We start from the raw sequence: 17219 nt of genomic DNA, 5'->3' as shown, positions 1-17219 counted from the left end.
CAGCCCTGCTCTTCTAGTAAATCCCACATTACAGAACAGGCTGAGGACGGAGGAGACAAGAGGAAAGTAGGAAACCGGAGCCATGGAAACGGCGGAGCGGAGGCAAAGTGTGAGAGCGCGGGTGGTTAGAAGGGAAAAAACCCTCCCCGGACGACGGCGCGAAGGCGCGCCTCAGATTACGTCACGCACCGGGGTGACGTCACGACCGTGACACGCGGGTGACGCCGTTGCCGCGGCGACTTCTCGTCGTCTCCGCCCCCTTCCCCCGCTCCCCCCCGCACCCCCGCCTAGCGTCCTTCCCCCAATCCCCTCAGGCTCGGCTGCGCCCGGGGCCGCGGGCCGGTACCTGAGGTGGCCCAGGCGCCCTCCGCCCGCGGCGCCGCCCGGGCCGCTCCTCCCCGCGCCCCCCGCGCCCCCCGCTCCTCCGCCTCCGCCTCCGCCTCCCCCAGCTCTCCGCCTCCCTTCCCCCTCCCCGCCCGACAGCGGCCGCTCGGGCCCCGGCTCTCGGTTATAAGATGGCGGCGCTGAGCGGTGGCGGTGGTGGCGGCGCGGAGCCGGGCCAGGCTCTGTTCAACGGGGACATGGAGCCCGAGGCCGGCGCCGGCGCCGGCGCCGCGGCCTCTTCGGCTGCGGACCCTGCCATTCCGGAGGAGGTGAGTGCTGGCGCCACCCTGCCGCCCTCCCGACTCCGGGCTCGGCGGCTGGCTGGTGTTTATTTTGGAAAGAGGCGGCGGTGGGGGCTTGATGCCCTCAGCCACCTTCTCGGGCCAGCTCCGCGGGCTGGGAGGTGGGCATCGCCCCCGCGTCCCTCTCCGTCATGCAGCGCCTTCCTACGTAAACACACACAATGGCCCGGAGGGTTTCCCTGGCCCCCACCCCAGATGTGGGGATTGGGGCAGCGGTGGTTGAGCGGGAGGCTATCAATAGGGGGCGAAACTCAGGGTTGGTCCGAGAAGGTCACGACTGGCTGAAGTATCCAGCTCTGCATCTCTGTGGGGTGGGGGCGGCGGCGGCCTCGAGGTGGAGGATATAGGTTAGTTGCTGGGGCTGAGACCACAGCCCGAGTTACTGTCGCGTGTAATTGTTACATGGTCGTGGGGATGATGGGGCTCATCATTTCCTCTCTCCTCTCCCGGACTGCCCCCCTTCTCAGTCCGCTGACCTTTTTCACTTTTCTATTTGGGGATTTCTCTTCACCTGTTTTACCCAGCAAATTATTTTGATTTAGTCTTTACTTTTTCAATCCTAAATCGCAGTTTCCGATGCCTTTTCTGGTCTCTGGTCCTCTGTTCCTAATGTTTGTCAGCGCTCTGTCGCTGATTGGTAACCCCCATTCTATTCCCATCTACCGCCCGCTCATTTTCCAGTTGTCGGACCTGCCTGCCTTCTAACCCCAGCTCCCACTTAAGAGCATTTTTGCACTTCTCTTACCCTGGTCCTCTTGAGGCTCTGTACTTCATCTCACCACTCCCTGACATTGTTGTCTGTTGTTATCTTCACAAATCCTCCTGGACACTTTGGAGCTACTTATTTTCTGAGCCCAGAAGCTGTCAAGATTCCATCAGGTTTCACTTGGCTCTTTCGCGCTTGCACTACTGGCACTTTTTGGCTAGTCGTCCATTGTGCATTCACACCTCTTTATTCCTACCCATTTTTATAGGTCTGATTGATTTCTTAGTGTTGTCCTCCTTTTTGTCCTATTTTTTTCCTTTTCCTTTTTCCTCTCCAGTCCTTGCTTCTCTCAGCCTGTTTTTGCGTTAGTCAGCCTCTTAGCACTGTGTCAAATTATTTACGTTTTGTTTTTTATTACATAAAATTTATTACAAATATTTGGTATTTTATTACAGAAAATAATACTTTATTATGCTTTACAAATAAGATATGGTATAATAATTGTGGTTTACAGTTATTGATTAGGTAATGTGACTTACTCTGTTGACTTTGCTCGAAGTTCTCTTTGCTACTTACTATTAACATCTAATTTCTCAATTCTCATAACATCTCATTCTCTCTGCAATTTTTTTTTTGCATCATCATCTTTGGAAATTCATCCAATATGCTTGCTTTATTCAGCATCAGCTTGTTTATGATAATGTTTGTTTTCTACTCTTTATATCATCTTTGTTACATGCCCAAAATGTGTTCTGTACCATCATTTGATCTGTTCTAAAATTTCTCATTTTTAAGTTTCTTAAAATCATTCCACTTTTCAGTATGCATTTTTGCTTAGATCAGTTTCCTCTCATATCTGTTCCTTTCCCCCAGCTTCTTGATTTCTAAGGAGAAAGCTCTTCTGTACTTCAATTTCCTAGTTTATTCTGTTTCCCTTGTTTCCAGTTACCATTCATTTTGCCTTGTTTCCTGGCTTTTGGTACTTAACTTTCTGAAGCTTCCTCTTTTCTTCTCCACACCTCCACGTTCCTTCTTATTTATAAACATCTTTGTTTCCGTTGACATGGAAATTTATTTTTAGGATACATTGTTTTTAATGGATAAATACTAGGGGTCACATCTGCTGTCTGTTTTCTCCAGGAATCGGATATGCCTTTGTCTTAACCAGGCACAGGTGCCTCTGGATTTTATTTTACTCTGTAATAGATGTGTAGTTTTGTTGAATTGTATCTTGTTTGAAGACTACTACAGAGTGGAACAATGAGTGAAGTAATGGGTAGGGGTTATGAAATTGTAATTCTCTGATTATAAAATTGTTTATATTGGGAACTTTGTTGCAGAGTTATTAGAACCGTTTGCAATTCTGTAAAGAAGCCTTTTGTGAAGTAAAATCTCTACCCTTCTATTTTATTTGAAAGGGCCAGATTGTTTGGAACTGTACCCCCTGAAGAGTCTGATTTAGTAAGTGAGAGCAAGGGCCATGGATTTCTGTATTTGGCACATGTCTTGAGCAGTTCCCATGTACCAATCCTTGAGAACCTCTAGGCTAGCTGAATTTAAGTATAAATTGCCAGTAATTGGAAAGCATATTCATATCTTCTGAAACTATAAGGATACTCTCATTTTACTTGGTTAAAAAACAAGTGTTTCCTACTGTCCTCTTTACCCAGGTTTTAATGATTAGTGGTGAACAGTAGTTTTCCCTCTACATTTTTTTCTGAACTGATAATAAATGTATTTGGCTGGGAGGGTGACATTGATTAAAAAATGTATCTCTTGAATGTAAATATCAGTATTACAGATGATAAAATAAATTCCTCCAAGAAATACTTTTAAATTTGAAGTTGATATTCAGTGGAAACTGAAATGTGCTGTGGTCTTTTATTTGAAGTCTTCCTTACATTCACTTAAAGGGGTCTTTTACTGCAAATTACATGGAAAGAACGAAAAGGTTTGCTTGTGTGTAATGACACATTTTATTCTGAAGATTTATTTTACCTAACAGTAAAATGTAGGTTTTTTTTTTTTAAATAAAAGTTTCCCAGAGGGAAATTTCATCTAAAAAAAAAAGTCTGATTTCAAAGGGAAAGCAAGTCATTATCAAAAATTAGAAAACTATAAGTACAAAAAGTAAAAAATCATCAGTAATTTTGCCACTAAGTTATTATTACTATAGACATTTTGGTGTATTCCATCTGTTCTTTTTTAATGCTTTTATAACACTATGTAGTTTTGTATTTTTAAAAAACTTAAAGCAAAAATTTCTACGTATTATTAGACATACTGTGATTTATTTAACTAATTTTTTTGGGGTGTTAGGTTGTTTTTAATTTTTTACTGCCATCAAACATCTTGAACATAGGATGTAGATTTTAGTCTTTAAAATATGTTGGGGAATGAACAAATTTCACATCCTGTATTTGTAGTATTAATACTTTGTAGGTGCTCAAAATAGAATATTCTGGTAAATGATTGGTGCTTATTAAATATTTATCAAATGAATGTACTTGTACTTCTGGCATTAAACATTAACATCTGACCATTTATATTTACCTGATTTTTTTTCTATGGCCATATGGTATGAAATAGTGTATGGTATAAATTAACCATATGGTATAATAAATACATTTTTTTAAGTGTGATACCAGAGTGATATTTATTAACTGTTCTTCCTGTGCTGTTTCTGTAGAAGGGAGCTTCTCACAATTGCATTACAATTACAATTTTATTATGTTCTGTTTTCAAGATCTCTGATTGTCAGTCTTAAACTGTTTAATTATGATAATGTATTGACTAGGGAATATTCTGGGATATAAACTCCTTTATAATGAGGTCCACTGTATTAAAATACATCTTTGCGAGCCACACCAGGTTGGATTGCATCATAACCCTGAAAAGTGGTATTCTCACTAATGTAGGTGCTTGTGCAGTTTTGGCTATTGCTGTTAATACTTATACAGATATATTCACAGGTGCCCTTGTGGCAAAAATCATAAAATAGTTGTTTGTCTTTGGTATTTCTAGTGTTCACTTTCTATATTCTTTTCTCTCTCCTTATTTACTGAATTCCCTTCTTTAGGCATCCACTCACTCCTTTTTCTGTTTAGAATATTATCTGTCAGTCATTTTATATGTTGGCCATTAAAGGAATAAACTGTCAGTAAACAGCTAAGAAAGGAATGTTGGACTGGGTGCTTGAATCCTTGAATGTAGTAAATGTGAGTGCAAACTTGATTTAATTGTACATGTATTTGGATAATAGGCCAGAAAAATTACATTAGGGTAACAGGCTAGAACAGTCTGACTTTTCTTGTTTTTCTATCCCTTGCTTTCTTGATTAGGATGAATAGGAGGTGGGTCTGGATATAGCAGCTGGAAACCTGTGTTCCATGAGTGATGGGGAAGAGAGGGAGGGAATAGGTTCCTTTGATTTTCGGCATTTTCTAAGACCTGATGCCCACCTTGTCAGAGAATGCGATGACTACTTTTGTGTTCTTCCTTTTCCCTTTTTCTCCCAATTATAAAATTGTTTTCTCTTTCAGAACTGCGGAAGTGCATTTTGTTTCTTTGACACTTTGATGTTGTTAATTTAGCTGAATACCTAGTGAACATTTTGTGTCATAATCCCCTTGTTTTATGAAATCCAGTATGGTCTAGTCACCTTACATTTCTGCCTCATATTGTCCTTAAGCCTTTTTTTGTCAGTAGCTCTTACTAGATTTTGTCTTCATCAGAAGTTAAAGTGTTTTAAGTCCTTTACTCATTCTGTTTGTCTATTTTAACTTACATTGGTTATTCTGTAAAGTCAGATGTGGCAGTAGGGCTGGTCGTGGTGGCTCACACCTGTAGTCCCAGCTGCTTGGGGAGCTGAGATGGGAGCATCACTTGAGCCCTGAAGTTCGAGGCTGCAGTGGGCCATGATCGCACCACTGCACTCTAGCCTGGCAACAGAGTGAGACCCTGCCTCAAAAAACAAACAAACAAACAAACAAAAAAAACAAAAAAACTTGCTTGTAGAACTTCTGAATTCAAAATAGATGGGCCTATTTGGGAGCTTTTCTGTTTTTAAGGTGTCAAGTACTGCTTTTTAAAATCATAAGGTTATGGATAGCTTCATGTTAGTGTAAGAAGAAAAATATAGCCTCATTTGTTCCATTTCTTTCTTAAATTTTTTGTTTTCATTGCCATGTTTTTATTTTTCGATTTCAATTTTTCCAACCTAAATCACTAACATACTTAATTAGCATGGTAATCAGAAGAAACTCTTTAATACAGTCTCCACCCTAACATTAAGCAATTATTTTCCCCCCCTACCCTCTGAGATTATTTTTGTGTCCATGTTTTCTCTTGGGCTTAAAAAAAAAAACAAACTATTATTCTAATTCCTTCCTGTATCAAGACTATGCATATAGAGGGAACTCGATGCCCAGTAACTTCTTTTTCTGGGCCCTGGTGATGTAGAATATAAAAATTGCTTTGAACTCAATTAACTTTATATCTTCTGGAAGCTCTGTAACATCAGATAAAGCGTCGTTTTCATTCTTGTAATGTAGCTGCAGTTCCTGACAGCACGTTTGGGACAAATGTACTGTGGGACGGTGGTTTTCAAAGTACGCCAGAGCTCTAGGAGAATTTTTCAAAAACATTCTATCACTGTAAATAATAATTTTTTTTTTTTTTTTTGAGACGGAGTCTCACTCTGTCTCGCAGGCTGGAGTGCAGTGGCGCGATCTCAGCTCACTGCAAGCTCTGCCTCCCGGGTTCACGCCTTTCTGCCTTTCTCCTGCCTCAGGCTCCCCAGTAGCTGGGACTACAGGTGCCCGCCACCACGCCCAGCTAATTTTTTGTATTTTTAGTAGAGACGGGGTTTCACCGTGTTGGCCAGGATGGTCTCGATCTCCTGACCTCGTGATCTGCCTGCCTCAGCCTCCCAAAGTGCTGGGATTACAGGCGTGAGCCACCACACCTGGCCAGAATAAAAATTCCAAATTGCACTAATGCATATGTGAAACTGTTTTTGTCTGTTTTGTAGTTTTAAAATCTTCATCTATAATAGTACCTGGCACATAGGTACTAAAATATTTGGTGAAAGAATTAGTGAATAAAACCTTACTGGATATGAGGTGATCTGATTTTCTATAACATTCTATTCTTTTTTTCTGCCGGTCACAAAATCGCCTTATTAAATTGACAGCCAAATTGGCTGCAACAGGCAGTTTGAAAAACACTGTTTTGGGGTTTCAAGGACCTTCTTCAGAGGTTACCCCAGGGCTCTGTTTAGTGCCTCTATACCAGGGCCCCCAACCCCTGGGCCACAGCCTCGTACCTACCAGTCTGTGACCTGTTAGGAACCTGACTACACAGCAGGAGGTGAGTGGCAGGCAAGTGAGCATTACCGCCAAAGCTCCACCTCCTGTCAGATCAGCGGCAGGAGCGTGAACCCTATCAGAAACTGTGCATGTGAGGGATCTAGGTTGTGTGCTTCTTGTGAGAATCTAATGCCTGATGATCTGAGGTGGAACAATTTCATCCTGAAACCCCCTCTACCCCTGTCCATGGAAAAATTGTCTTCCATGAAATTGGTCACTGGTCCCAAAAAGGTTGGGAAGTGCTGCTCTATACCATAACTATTGAAGTTCTTCATTTATCTGCTTTATATGTTAGTTTCCTTGAAAAAAGGGTTTTATGGCTATAAAAATTTTAGAGCTACTATGTATGGAAGAGAGGTTTGCGCTGGCATAAATCTTCTCAGGTATCATCTGTGTAGAAAATTTCAACAACTTGTGTCTTAAGGCAGAGGTCAGCAATCTTAAGGGTCAGATGGCAAATATTTTAGGCATTGTGGGACATACAGTTCCTCTCACAATTCCTCAACAATACTGTAGTAGCTCAGAAGTAGCTAATAGACAATATTTAAACAAATGAGTTTGACTCTGTTCCAGTAGTCATTTTCAGGACACTGAAATTTGAATTTCATATAATTTTCATGTGTCATGAAAATCTTCTTTTGATTTTTTTTCTACCACTTAAACATGTAAAAAGTATTCTTAGTTTGTGAGCTATACAAAAGCAGATAGTGGGCCAGTTCATGGGCTGAACTGTTCTGACTCCTGGTCTAAGGGAGACTATATATGTTATATCTGAGGTTCTCAAAGTAAGATGTAGGTTAGAGGTCTATAGAAAGTTCATAATTGCTTTTGTAAAAACTGGATTGATTTATTTGAGAGGGAGAGAGAGGTGGAGTTTCACTGTATTGCCCAGGCTGGACTTGAACTCTGGGCTCAAGCAATCTTCCAGCCTCAGCCTCCCAAGTAGCTAGGACTACAGGCATGCACCAAGCCCAGCTCCTAGTTCCTCTTTGCACTCAGTTTCATCTTCTACCCTCAGCCCCTGGCAAACACTGGTCTGATCTCTAGTTGTGCCCTTTCCAGAAAGTCATATAAATGGAGTCATATAAAAGTCATATCAGTGGGGCCAGGCATGGTGGCTCACACCTGTAATTTCAGCACTTTGGGAGGCTGAGGAGGGCAGATCACCTGAGGTCAGGAGTTTGAGACTGGCCTGGCCAACATGGTGAAACCCCCTCTCTACTAAAAATACAAAAATTAGCCGAGCATGGTGGTGGGCACCTGCAATCCCAGCTACCTGGGAGGCTGAGGCAGGAGAAACACTTGAACCCGGGAGAGGGAGGTTGTAGTGAGCCGAGATCGCGTCATTGCACTCCAGCAATTGTGAAGCAGTGGTTAAGGTTCATTCATTATTTTACATATGGATGTCCAGTTGTTTCACATTTATCAAATTTCTTTTGAATCACCTTGGCACTTTTATTGAAATTGCTTATGTTTGTGAGTTTTGGATTCTACTGTTTTATTGATCTGTGTGTGTTTTCTTAGGCTAATACCCCACTACCTTAGTTATGATAGCTTTATAGTTAAATTTAAAATCAGGTAGGTCCAGTTGAGAAGATTTTTAGAACTTTGACTTTTTAATTTCTTGTTACCATACTTTTGGAAGGAGAAGACTCATAATTTTATTCAGGTTTTCAAAGGTGTCTTCTACCCCCAAATACTTAAGACTTCAGTATATAGTTAATATATCTCTGTCTTGAATTACGTGGTGGTGAGGTTCATGAAAAGTGACAGGTAAAAGTTGCAACCAAAATTAATTTCCTTATAAGAAATAAAGGAGATATTCTAGTAGGTTGCACAGAAAAGTCAATCACGTCCTTTTTACCGTGTTGCATTATGAGGTGTAATCATAATGTGTATAGGGGAAAATGAATATGTTAAGATGTTTATTCACCAAAAAAAGTCACCGAAAGTGTCAATTAGGTTGTGAAAGATACTAGTTTACAATGTGTTATTCTCCATCTTCATTAGAAGAGTTCTTCCATTTGAAACCTATGTCATGTTCTGTGATATTTCAGAGTTAGTATCTTTATTAATCTTAGAGGCATCATTAAATCATTATGTTTCTTCTAAGGAAAGGCATATGGTAGTAGTTGGTCATATTTCTACCTTTTTCAGTGGGGCCTATAGGGCCCCTTTACTTTGTTTTAAACTGCACTGATAGCTTTTTACTGGTTAGCCCAGGGAATTATCCCTACAGTGTAAAATGATGTTTCTCATCATGATTTTCATTTAATAATTTAAAAACAAAATACCAGGAAACACATGTTTCTAGAGAGGAAGTGTGGAATACCTGACTAGTAGAGGGTCAGGTGACAATTGCGAAGGTAGAAACTGACTAAGCTTTATGTTGCAAGGAGTATCGTTCCAGTTTTGTTGGGTCACCTTGCAGAGTTTTTTTAAAAAACCTTGGGTTTTTTTTGTTTGTATGTTTGTTTGTTTTGGTAGAGATGCTGTGTTGCTCAGGCTAGTCTCGAAATTCTGGGCTCAAGCAGTCCTTCCCAGAGTGCTGGGATTACAGGCATGAGCCACCGCACCCAGCATCACCTTGCCGATTTTGAAACTGCACTTCCAGGGAGAGAGTAATACAATATCTTGGCAGACTATTTTTAACTATTGTTCCAAAATTAATCTGTTTTTAAAAAGTAAAGAAGTGTGGATATCTTTAAAAGATACTTTAATTAGGCTGGTCACGGTGGCTCATGCCTGTAATCCCAGCACTTTGGGAGGCCAGGATGGGTGGATCACCTGAGGTCAGGAGTTCGAGACCAACCTGACCAACATGGAGACACTCCGTCTCTACTAAAAATGCAAAAAATTAGCCGGGCATGGTGGCGCATGTCTGTAATCCCAGCTACTTGGGAGGCTGAGGCAGGAGAATTGCTTGAACCTGGGAGGCGGAGGTTGCAGTGAGCCGATATTGCGCCATTGCACTCCAGCCTGGGCAACAAGAGTGAGGGAAACTCCGTGTCAAAAAAAAAAAAAAAAGATACTTTAATTATATTTAAGTTGGGGAATACTTTTGTTTTATATTTTTTCTTGCACTAAATATGTAACCTTTAAGTTAATAACACCAGAAAATTTTTACTTTATAGTTTTAGAACTGTTTAATTGAAATAAAATGTTAGGATACTTTGAATTAGTCACTTATTTTGGCATATTTTAAACAGTTTAATGTACTGCTTGGGGTTGTTTCTCAATTGACTTGATATTTTTAAACTGTATTTTTTACCTTGTACCATTTATTTTGCAAAATAAATTTCTATTTTGGCTTATAGATGTATTTTTAATATTAAAGGGGATTATTGGTGTCAGCAATAAAATTGTAATTAAGTCTTAAGTAGGTATGGTTTTTTTTTTTTTTGGAGACGGAGTCTCGCTCTGTCATCCACGCTGGAGTGCAGTGGTGTGATCTCGGTTCATTGCAACCTCCGCCCCCCCTCCCCGGGTTCAAGTGATTCTCCTGCCTCAGCCTCCAGAGTAGCTGGCACTACAGGCGCATGCCACCATGCCCGGCTAATTTTTTTGTATTTTTGGTAGAGATGGGATTTCACCGTGTTAGCTAGGATGGTCTCGATCTCCTGACCTCATGATCCGTCCGCCTCAGCCTCCCAAAGTGCTGGGATTACAGGCGTGAGCCACCGTGCCTGGCTGATTATTTTTATAGAGCTCTTGTTAGCGTAATTTCTGGTAATGTTTTATGGAGGTGACTTAATTCCCATCATAAAAATATCCCATCTTTTCTGTGACTAGCAAGCAGTTATTGCCTTTATAACTTTTTTTTTTTACCATAAAAAGATAAAGTACTATTGATAATTACTCCTAAATAACTCAGAACTTTTTTGTTTTACACACATTAATATATGCTTCCATGGGAATAGTGTCAGAGAACATCAAATAGGGAAGAGATTATGATTCAGAGTGGTCTTTATATTCCTATTCTAGAGCCACAGAAAATGTTCATCTCCCTTTAGTTTTTACAGGATTGCCTCTAACACTGATGATATTCCACTCATATTCTTCCTGCACATGCCTTCTCATACTAACAGTAAGTCACACAATCTCAAATAAGTTTCATTATACATGAGAACTCAGTTGAATGCTTGCCTTTCACTGGCATCTCTTGATCCTCCTCCCCCTCCTTATGGTATGCACTGAACTTCTAGTAGGCCATATGTGTTAAGTAGATCATAGGAGTGCTATGAAAATAAAGTGAAATGATGAATATGTAAAAGCCTTCACAAAATTATAGTAGTGTTTTCTGTTGATTTTTAAGACAAAAGATAAATACTATATATGTAAAAATTTCCTTTCAGAAATCTTTGTTCTTTTTTTTGTTTTGAATGTTCAATATGCTTAGCACAGGGCTCTAGTTAACACTTTTGGCAGTTCTTAATGTGGGACTGACTGATGATTGTCCTAGAACTCTTTCAGTGTTAACTGCATTCTATTAATGTTACTTTAAAACATTATTTAATTAAAGAAACATGAAGTGGCAACATATTGATTCATGTGTTCAGTAAGCAATTCATGGGAAAGAGGTAAGCTTTCTTAATAACAGTAGAAAGACTGTTCCATTTATAGGAAAACTGGTAATTATGACTTGTGTTTTGGTATTTAAAAGCTGTGGTTGGCCGGGTGCAGTGGCTCACGCCTGTAATCCCAGCACTTTGAAAGGCCCTGGCGGGTGGATCATGAGGTCAGGAGATTGAGACCATCCTGGCCAACAGGATGAAACCGCGTCTCTACTAAATATACCAAAAATTAGCTGGGCCTGGTGGCATGTGCCTGTAATCCCAGCTACTCTGGAGGCTGAGGCAAGAGAATCGCTTCAATCAGGGAGTCGGAGGTTGCAGTGAGCCAAGATTGCGCCACTGCACTCCAGCCTGGCTACAGAGCGAGACTCTGTCTCACAAAAAAAAAAAAAAAAAAAAAAAAAAGCTGTGATTAACATTTGCTTTGTCATTCATCCAAAACTACATTGGTGACTTTTGTATTGAGTCATTTCTTAGGGCAACAGGTATTCATGTATTCAGTAAATATTTGAGTGCCTACTATATGCCAGGTAGTGATCTAGGTGCTTAGTAGTACACTTGAAAACAAAACAAAGGTCTCTACCCTTATGTAGCTGCTGTCCAGTGGAGGGGTGTGTGTGTATTGGGGGATGGGGCTGAGAAACCTTAGACATACAGAAAGGAAATTATATAGTATGTTCAAAGGTAATAAGTACTGTGGAGCAATGAAAGTTAAACAGTTTAGGGCTGGGATGGGGGTAGGTAGCAATTTAAATAGGGAGGTCAGGGTAGGCCTCACTTGAGAAGGGGGCATTTGAACAAAAATTTGAGAAAGGAGGAGGAGGCATTTCAGATAAACCAATTAGTTCAAAGATTCTGTGTCAGGAATGTGCCTTGCCTATTTAAGAAACAGCAGGAGGCCAAAGTTGCTGGGGCAAGGTAGAGACTAGGGGATTAGGGAAGGATCTCTTTCAGTTATCTAGGCCATATTGGTGATAGCAGAAATACTGAGAAGTAGTCAGATTTTGGATGTTTTGAAAGTAGATTCATCGGGGCGTGGTGGCTCACGCCTGTAGTCCCAGCACTTTGGGAGGCCCAGGCGGGCAGATCACCCGAGGTGAGGAGTTCGGGACCAGCCTGACCAACATGGTGAAACCCTGTCTCTACTAAAAATACAAAAATTAGGTGAAATATTGAAGGAGATGTTTTGATTGAAGTGATTTTAAGAGAGAAGAGGAGGGGAAGTAAAGATGGTGAGGAATTATCCTGTAAAGGGGAACAGAGAAATGGGGCCAGAGCTAGTGAGGAAAGTGGGGTCAATAAATTTTTAATGATAAGAAAAAGAAGAGCGTATGATGATAGGAATGAGCCATTAGAGAGTAAAACGTTTCAGGAGGGAGAGATAAGAATTGCTGAAGCACTGTCTTAGAAGAGGTAAGAGGGAAAGGGATTTAGTGTATAAATAGGAAGGATTGGCTTTCTATAGGAGCATCTATACTTTATGATAATAGGCCATTAAGCAGAGTATGTGGATAGAAATGCTGCTAGGAAGGTCGATGTGATTGGTGGAGTCTGTACACGTTCTGTTGCCGTTGCTTTGGTTTTTTTCAGTGAAGTAAGACTTGAGGTTATCAGCCGAGAATGAGGATTGGGGATATGTGAAAGTAGCTCCGCAGCAGTATGGGAGCATAAATGAACTGGAGACAAATAGTAAAATTAATGGGCAATTTTTTTTCCTTTAAGAGATGGGGGTCTCACTCTGCTACCCAGGCTGGGGTGCAGTGGCACAGTCATAGCTCACTGCAGCCTCCAACTCCTGGGCTCAAGTGGTTTTCTCACCTCAGCTTCCCGAGTAGCCAGGACTACAGGCTAATGGCAATATTAAGTTATTTTATGAGTTGTCTAGACAGCATTATGAGTCTCCTAACTTTTTGGTACTGATCTTCAGATCAGAGTTAAATGTAACTTGCCCAGGCAATTTAAACACTCAATATGAGTCATTTTCATTTGGACTCAAACATGGAATCATTGGGAAATAGAACATGAATTTATTACTCCTTAATGAAGTACCTGCTACTATCCTGCCATGAATGTAGGCTAAATTTGGAGTGGTCTGGTAACTGCTTTTCTTTTAAAAAAATTTTCTTCATCTTTTCTGTATCGAATACTTACTGGTTTTTCTATGTAGAATAACATAATCTCATCATTACTTTCTTTCAAACACTCTCCAAATTTGACTTGTCTTTGCTCATGTTTTTCCTACCACCTGAAATACAGATTTCCTCCCCCATCCCACCCTCCAAACCTTCCAGACTTACCTCACCTACCGTTTATTGTAGGAAGCTTTTCTTAACCTCTTTCCAAGTCCTAGTTTGATGCCTCTGCTTTGTGCTTTTGTAGAATCCCAGAGTTTACCTTGTTTTACTCACTATATCATATTGTGGTTTTTTTTTTTGTTAATAGGTATTTCTTTTTCCTCTAGACCTGCACTGTTCAGTCATACTTTCTGTGATGATGGAAATGTTCAGTGTCGTCTTAATATGGTAGACAGTAGCCATATCTATGTGGCTACTGTGCACTTAAAATTTGCATAGCAGGACTGAGGAACTAAATTTTATTTCATTTTAATTAATTTAAAAGTAACTAGCCTGATGGCTAGTGGCTGCTTTAATCAGTGCAGTTCTAGACCCCTTCAAAGTCAAGAGTGTGTGGGATTCATACTTATTCTCTCGTTGCTTAACAATAATACTATCTAATACTTAAATGACTGAATTCTTTTTCGGTACTCTTAGTCTGCATAGTTATAACTCACCTAGAATATGGCAGTTTTGTTCTCTAGATTTCTGTCTTTAACCATGGCTTTTCAGTTTGTTTTCAAGATTATGTTGATTTACACAGCACTGAGTTCTTCAGTCCTGCGAAGTTAGCGTTTTGGTTGGATGTGGTGGCTGGCATCTGTAATCCCAGCAATATGGGAGGCTGAGGCGGGACGACTGCTTGAAGCCAGGACTTTGAGATCAGCCTGGGCAACATAGCGAGCCCCTGTCTCTACAAAAAATTAGCTGAGTGTGGTGGCATCCACATGTAGTCCCAGCTACTTGGGAGGCTGAGGGCGGGAGGATTGCTTGAACCCAGTTCACGGCTGCAGTGAGCTATGATCACACCACTGCACTCCTGCCTGGGTGACAGAGCAGGAGTCACCCTCTCAAAAAAAAAAGTGTATTTTTTCCCTTTTAGGACTGAAAAAATTGGGTGTTACAAGATTACCTCAAGGACTGGTCTGAGAACTGGGGATGATAAGGAAGAAACTCAAGTGGCCAGCCTCTGGTTTGTGGGGGTAGGTGGGCAATTTCTGTTTCAGCCAAAGCAGTTCTACTTCATAAATTAATATATTGGAATTGTGCTTGGGATTTCATTTGGAGGGGAAAAAAGTCTTCTAAACAAAAACACTGTTAATTGAAGAGACAAAGCATGCATATGGCAGCACGTGATTAACCACCAAAGTGGATAACAGATCAAGAAGACCTGGGAGGTTGTTATGGGCTAGTGAGGTCTTGATGGAAGTTAAGGTTTAATTTAGGTAGGTAGAAGGAAGACAAAAGGATGTAATAGGCAGTGGGAATAGAATTTGCAAAGAATTGGAGTTGGAAATACATATGTTAGTTTTGGTTAAGAAACAATGAGCTGATTATAGTTGAGCAAATTGTATGAAATAAAATTTGACAAAATTAGATGGGACTGGATTGTAGGAAAAAGTGATAGGCTGACAAAAAGTGCACTTTATATTGCATGCAATGAGATGAAATACTTGGAGGTATTTTGGTTGTTACAAAGATGGAGGAAGAGGACACTATTAGCATTTAATGAGAAAGGATCAGGGAAGTCAGCCATCCCACAATGTTCAGGACAGTTTGCACATTTAAGAATTGTTCCAAATCACCACATGACCTAGAATGACTTGCTGGACTTTGATGATGTAGGTTAAAAAAAAAAAAGTGATCATAACGATCTGAGCATAGACAGTAACTCCATTTTGTGTATGAGGCACTTTGTTGTTGTTGTTGTTGTTGTTGTTGTTTTGAGACGGAGTTTCGCTCTTGTTGCCCAGGCTGGAATGCAGTGGCACCATCTAGGCTCACTGTAACTGAGGCACCTTTAATATACACTAAGATTTTCAGGAATTCAGTTACCACAATATTGGAGGAATGTTAAAGTTTTTGTTCAGAACTTTATCAGGAGTACTCCACCCCTTTAGAAAATCACGTAATTGATGGCAGTGTCACTTGTGCTATATTGGTGACGCAAATACTCTTCAGTCTGCAGTTGTAACTGCCACAGTCACAGTGCTTGTTGTATGTATGTACAAAGTACCATCAATGTGTTATTTATTATAGTAATTGCCTAAATATTATAAAATTGCACTAAGGTAGATTATCTCTGAATTACATTTATTTTTTATTTTTATTTTTGTGACGGAGTTTTGCTCTTATTGCCCAGGGTGGAGTACAATGGCGTGCTCACCAAAACCTTCGCCTCCCGGGTTCAAGCGATTCTCCTGCCTCAGCCTCCCAAGTAGCTGGGATTACAGGCATGTGCCACCATGCCCGGCTAATTTTGTATTTTTATTAGAGACGGGGGTTTTCCATGTTGGTCAGGCTTGTCTTGAACTCCCGACCTCAGGTGATCTGCCCGCCTTGGCCTCCCAAAGTGCTGGGATTACAGGCATGAACCACTGTGCCCAGCCTCTGAATTACATTTAAGGGTAGTATAGAGAATGTACAAAATAGTTGTTGTAAAAAGGAGAAATTGATTTCTGTTTTCAGTATTGGAAGACTGGGTTATTCAGATGAAAACAACTAAAATTCTTGGAAACAGTATTAAAAAAAAAAAAGAAAGAAAACGTAGAGCAATTGCAGAGCTGAAAAGATAGTGGGGAGCTGCCAGGCCAAATTCTAGGAATAAACAAGAATCCAAATAAATAAGTGGATGAAGTAGCTTTTGCCCTAAAGGCAGTTGCCAATCTGTACAAGTTGGGCTTTGGTTTTGGTGGACCATTGGGGTGAAGAGGACAGAAATCAAGTCCTAGAGTTCATCTAAAGTGACAGTCAAAAAGAATAACCTCAGTTTTAGATGGGACCCCAATGACTCTATCGTTAGGTTAAGGGTGAAACAACTAAACTGTCTACACACTCCCATATCCATGTGATTGTAGGGAAGGTTGAATGGAGCAGGAGGAGGAAAAGGAAATTAAGAAAAATAAACCTTTCAAGTTGTGACCACAGTTTTAGCCTTCCCAATGATTTGCCTTGAGGGTTTGCTCTGTCTGGGTGGTCCAGGGACCCTCCATGATAAATGACCCTCCAGCCATTTATCATGGTTACTGGTTTCAGACTAGTATTACTTCCATGGCCTGGCAGATGGAAAGGCAAATCACTTGTGGAGAAAGGCCTTTCATTCTAGGGAATTGCTTCCAGTAATTTTTCAAGGACAATGAACAGTACATTGTCACAAGTAATCAAACATAGTAAAAATAAAAAAATTAGCAAGCAAAATTACCTGAGAGATATATAATATGTAATATATATGTAGAATTCTTTCAGCAATGTAATTAAAATTTGTGTGGGTTTCTTTATGTATATATACCTAAAATTACGTTTTTACAGAGGAAAAATAATAACCAAGCATGCATCCAGTTGGCACTGTGAATAAGAAGAGAGCAGAAATAGATCTATAAAATCTTCAAATGTTGCAAATATCAGATGGATTTAAAACAATCACTGTTAAATTTAAAGAATTGGAGACAAACTTGAAGAACAAAAGACTCTTATAAAGTGACTTAGGGCCAGGCACGGTGGCTCACGCCTGTAATCCCAGCACTTTGGGAGGCCAAGGCAGGCGGATCACC

General features: G+C 40.5%; 1 protein-coding gene across 3 annotated transcripts in view; it reads left to right on the top strand.

Annotated features, from left to right (window-relative positions):
• Positions 1-280: 280 nt before the first annotated feature.
• BRAF (B-Raf proto-oncogene, serine/threonine kinase) overlaps positions 281-17219 on the top strand; it is a 203600-nt gene continuing 186661 nt past the window's right edge. For 2 of the 3 annotated variants that reach the window (XM_034965106.4, XM_034965107.3), the window contains exon 1: positions 289-653. In XM_034965106.4, the coding sequence (XP_034820997.1) occupies positions 516-653 (138 nt within the window). In that variant the 5' untranslated portion in view covers positions 289-515. Of the gene's footprint in view, positions 654-17219 lie in introns of all 3 variants that reach the window. The other variant, XM_008965952.4, reaches the window with a different exon arrangement.

Source organism: Pan paniscus, chromosome 6, assembly GCF_029289425.2.
Source record: "Pan paniscus chromosome 6, NHGRI_mPanPan1-v2.0_pri, whole genome shotgun sequence".
Classification (NCBI taxonomy): Eukaryota; Metazoa; Chordata; class Mammalia; order Primates; family Hominidae; genus Pan; species Pan paniscus.
Note: the sequence above shows the minus strand (reverse complement) of the source record. Positions and strands in the feature narration are given on the sequence as shown.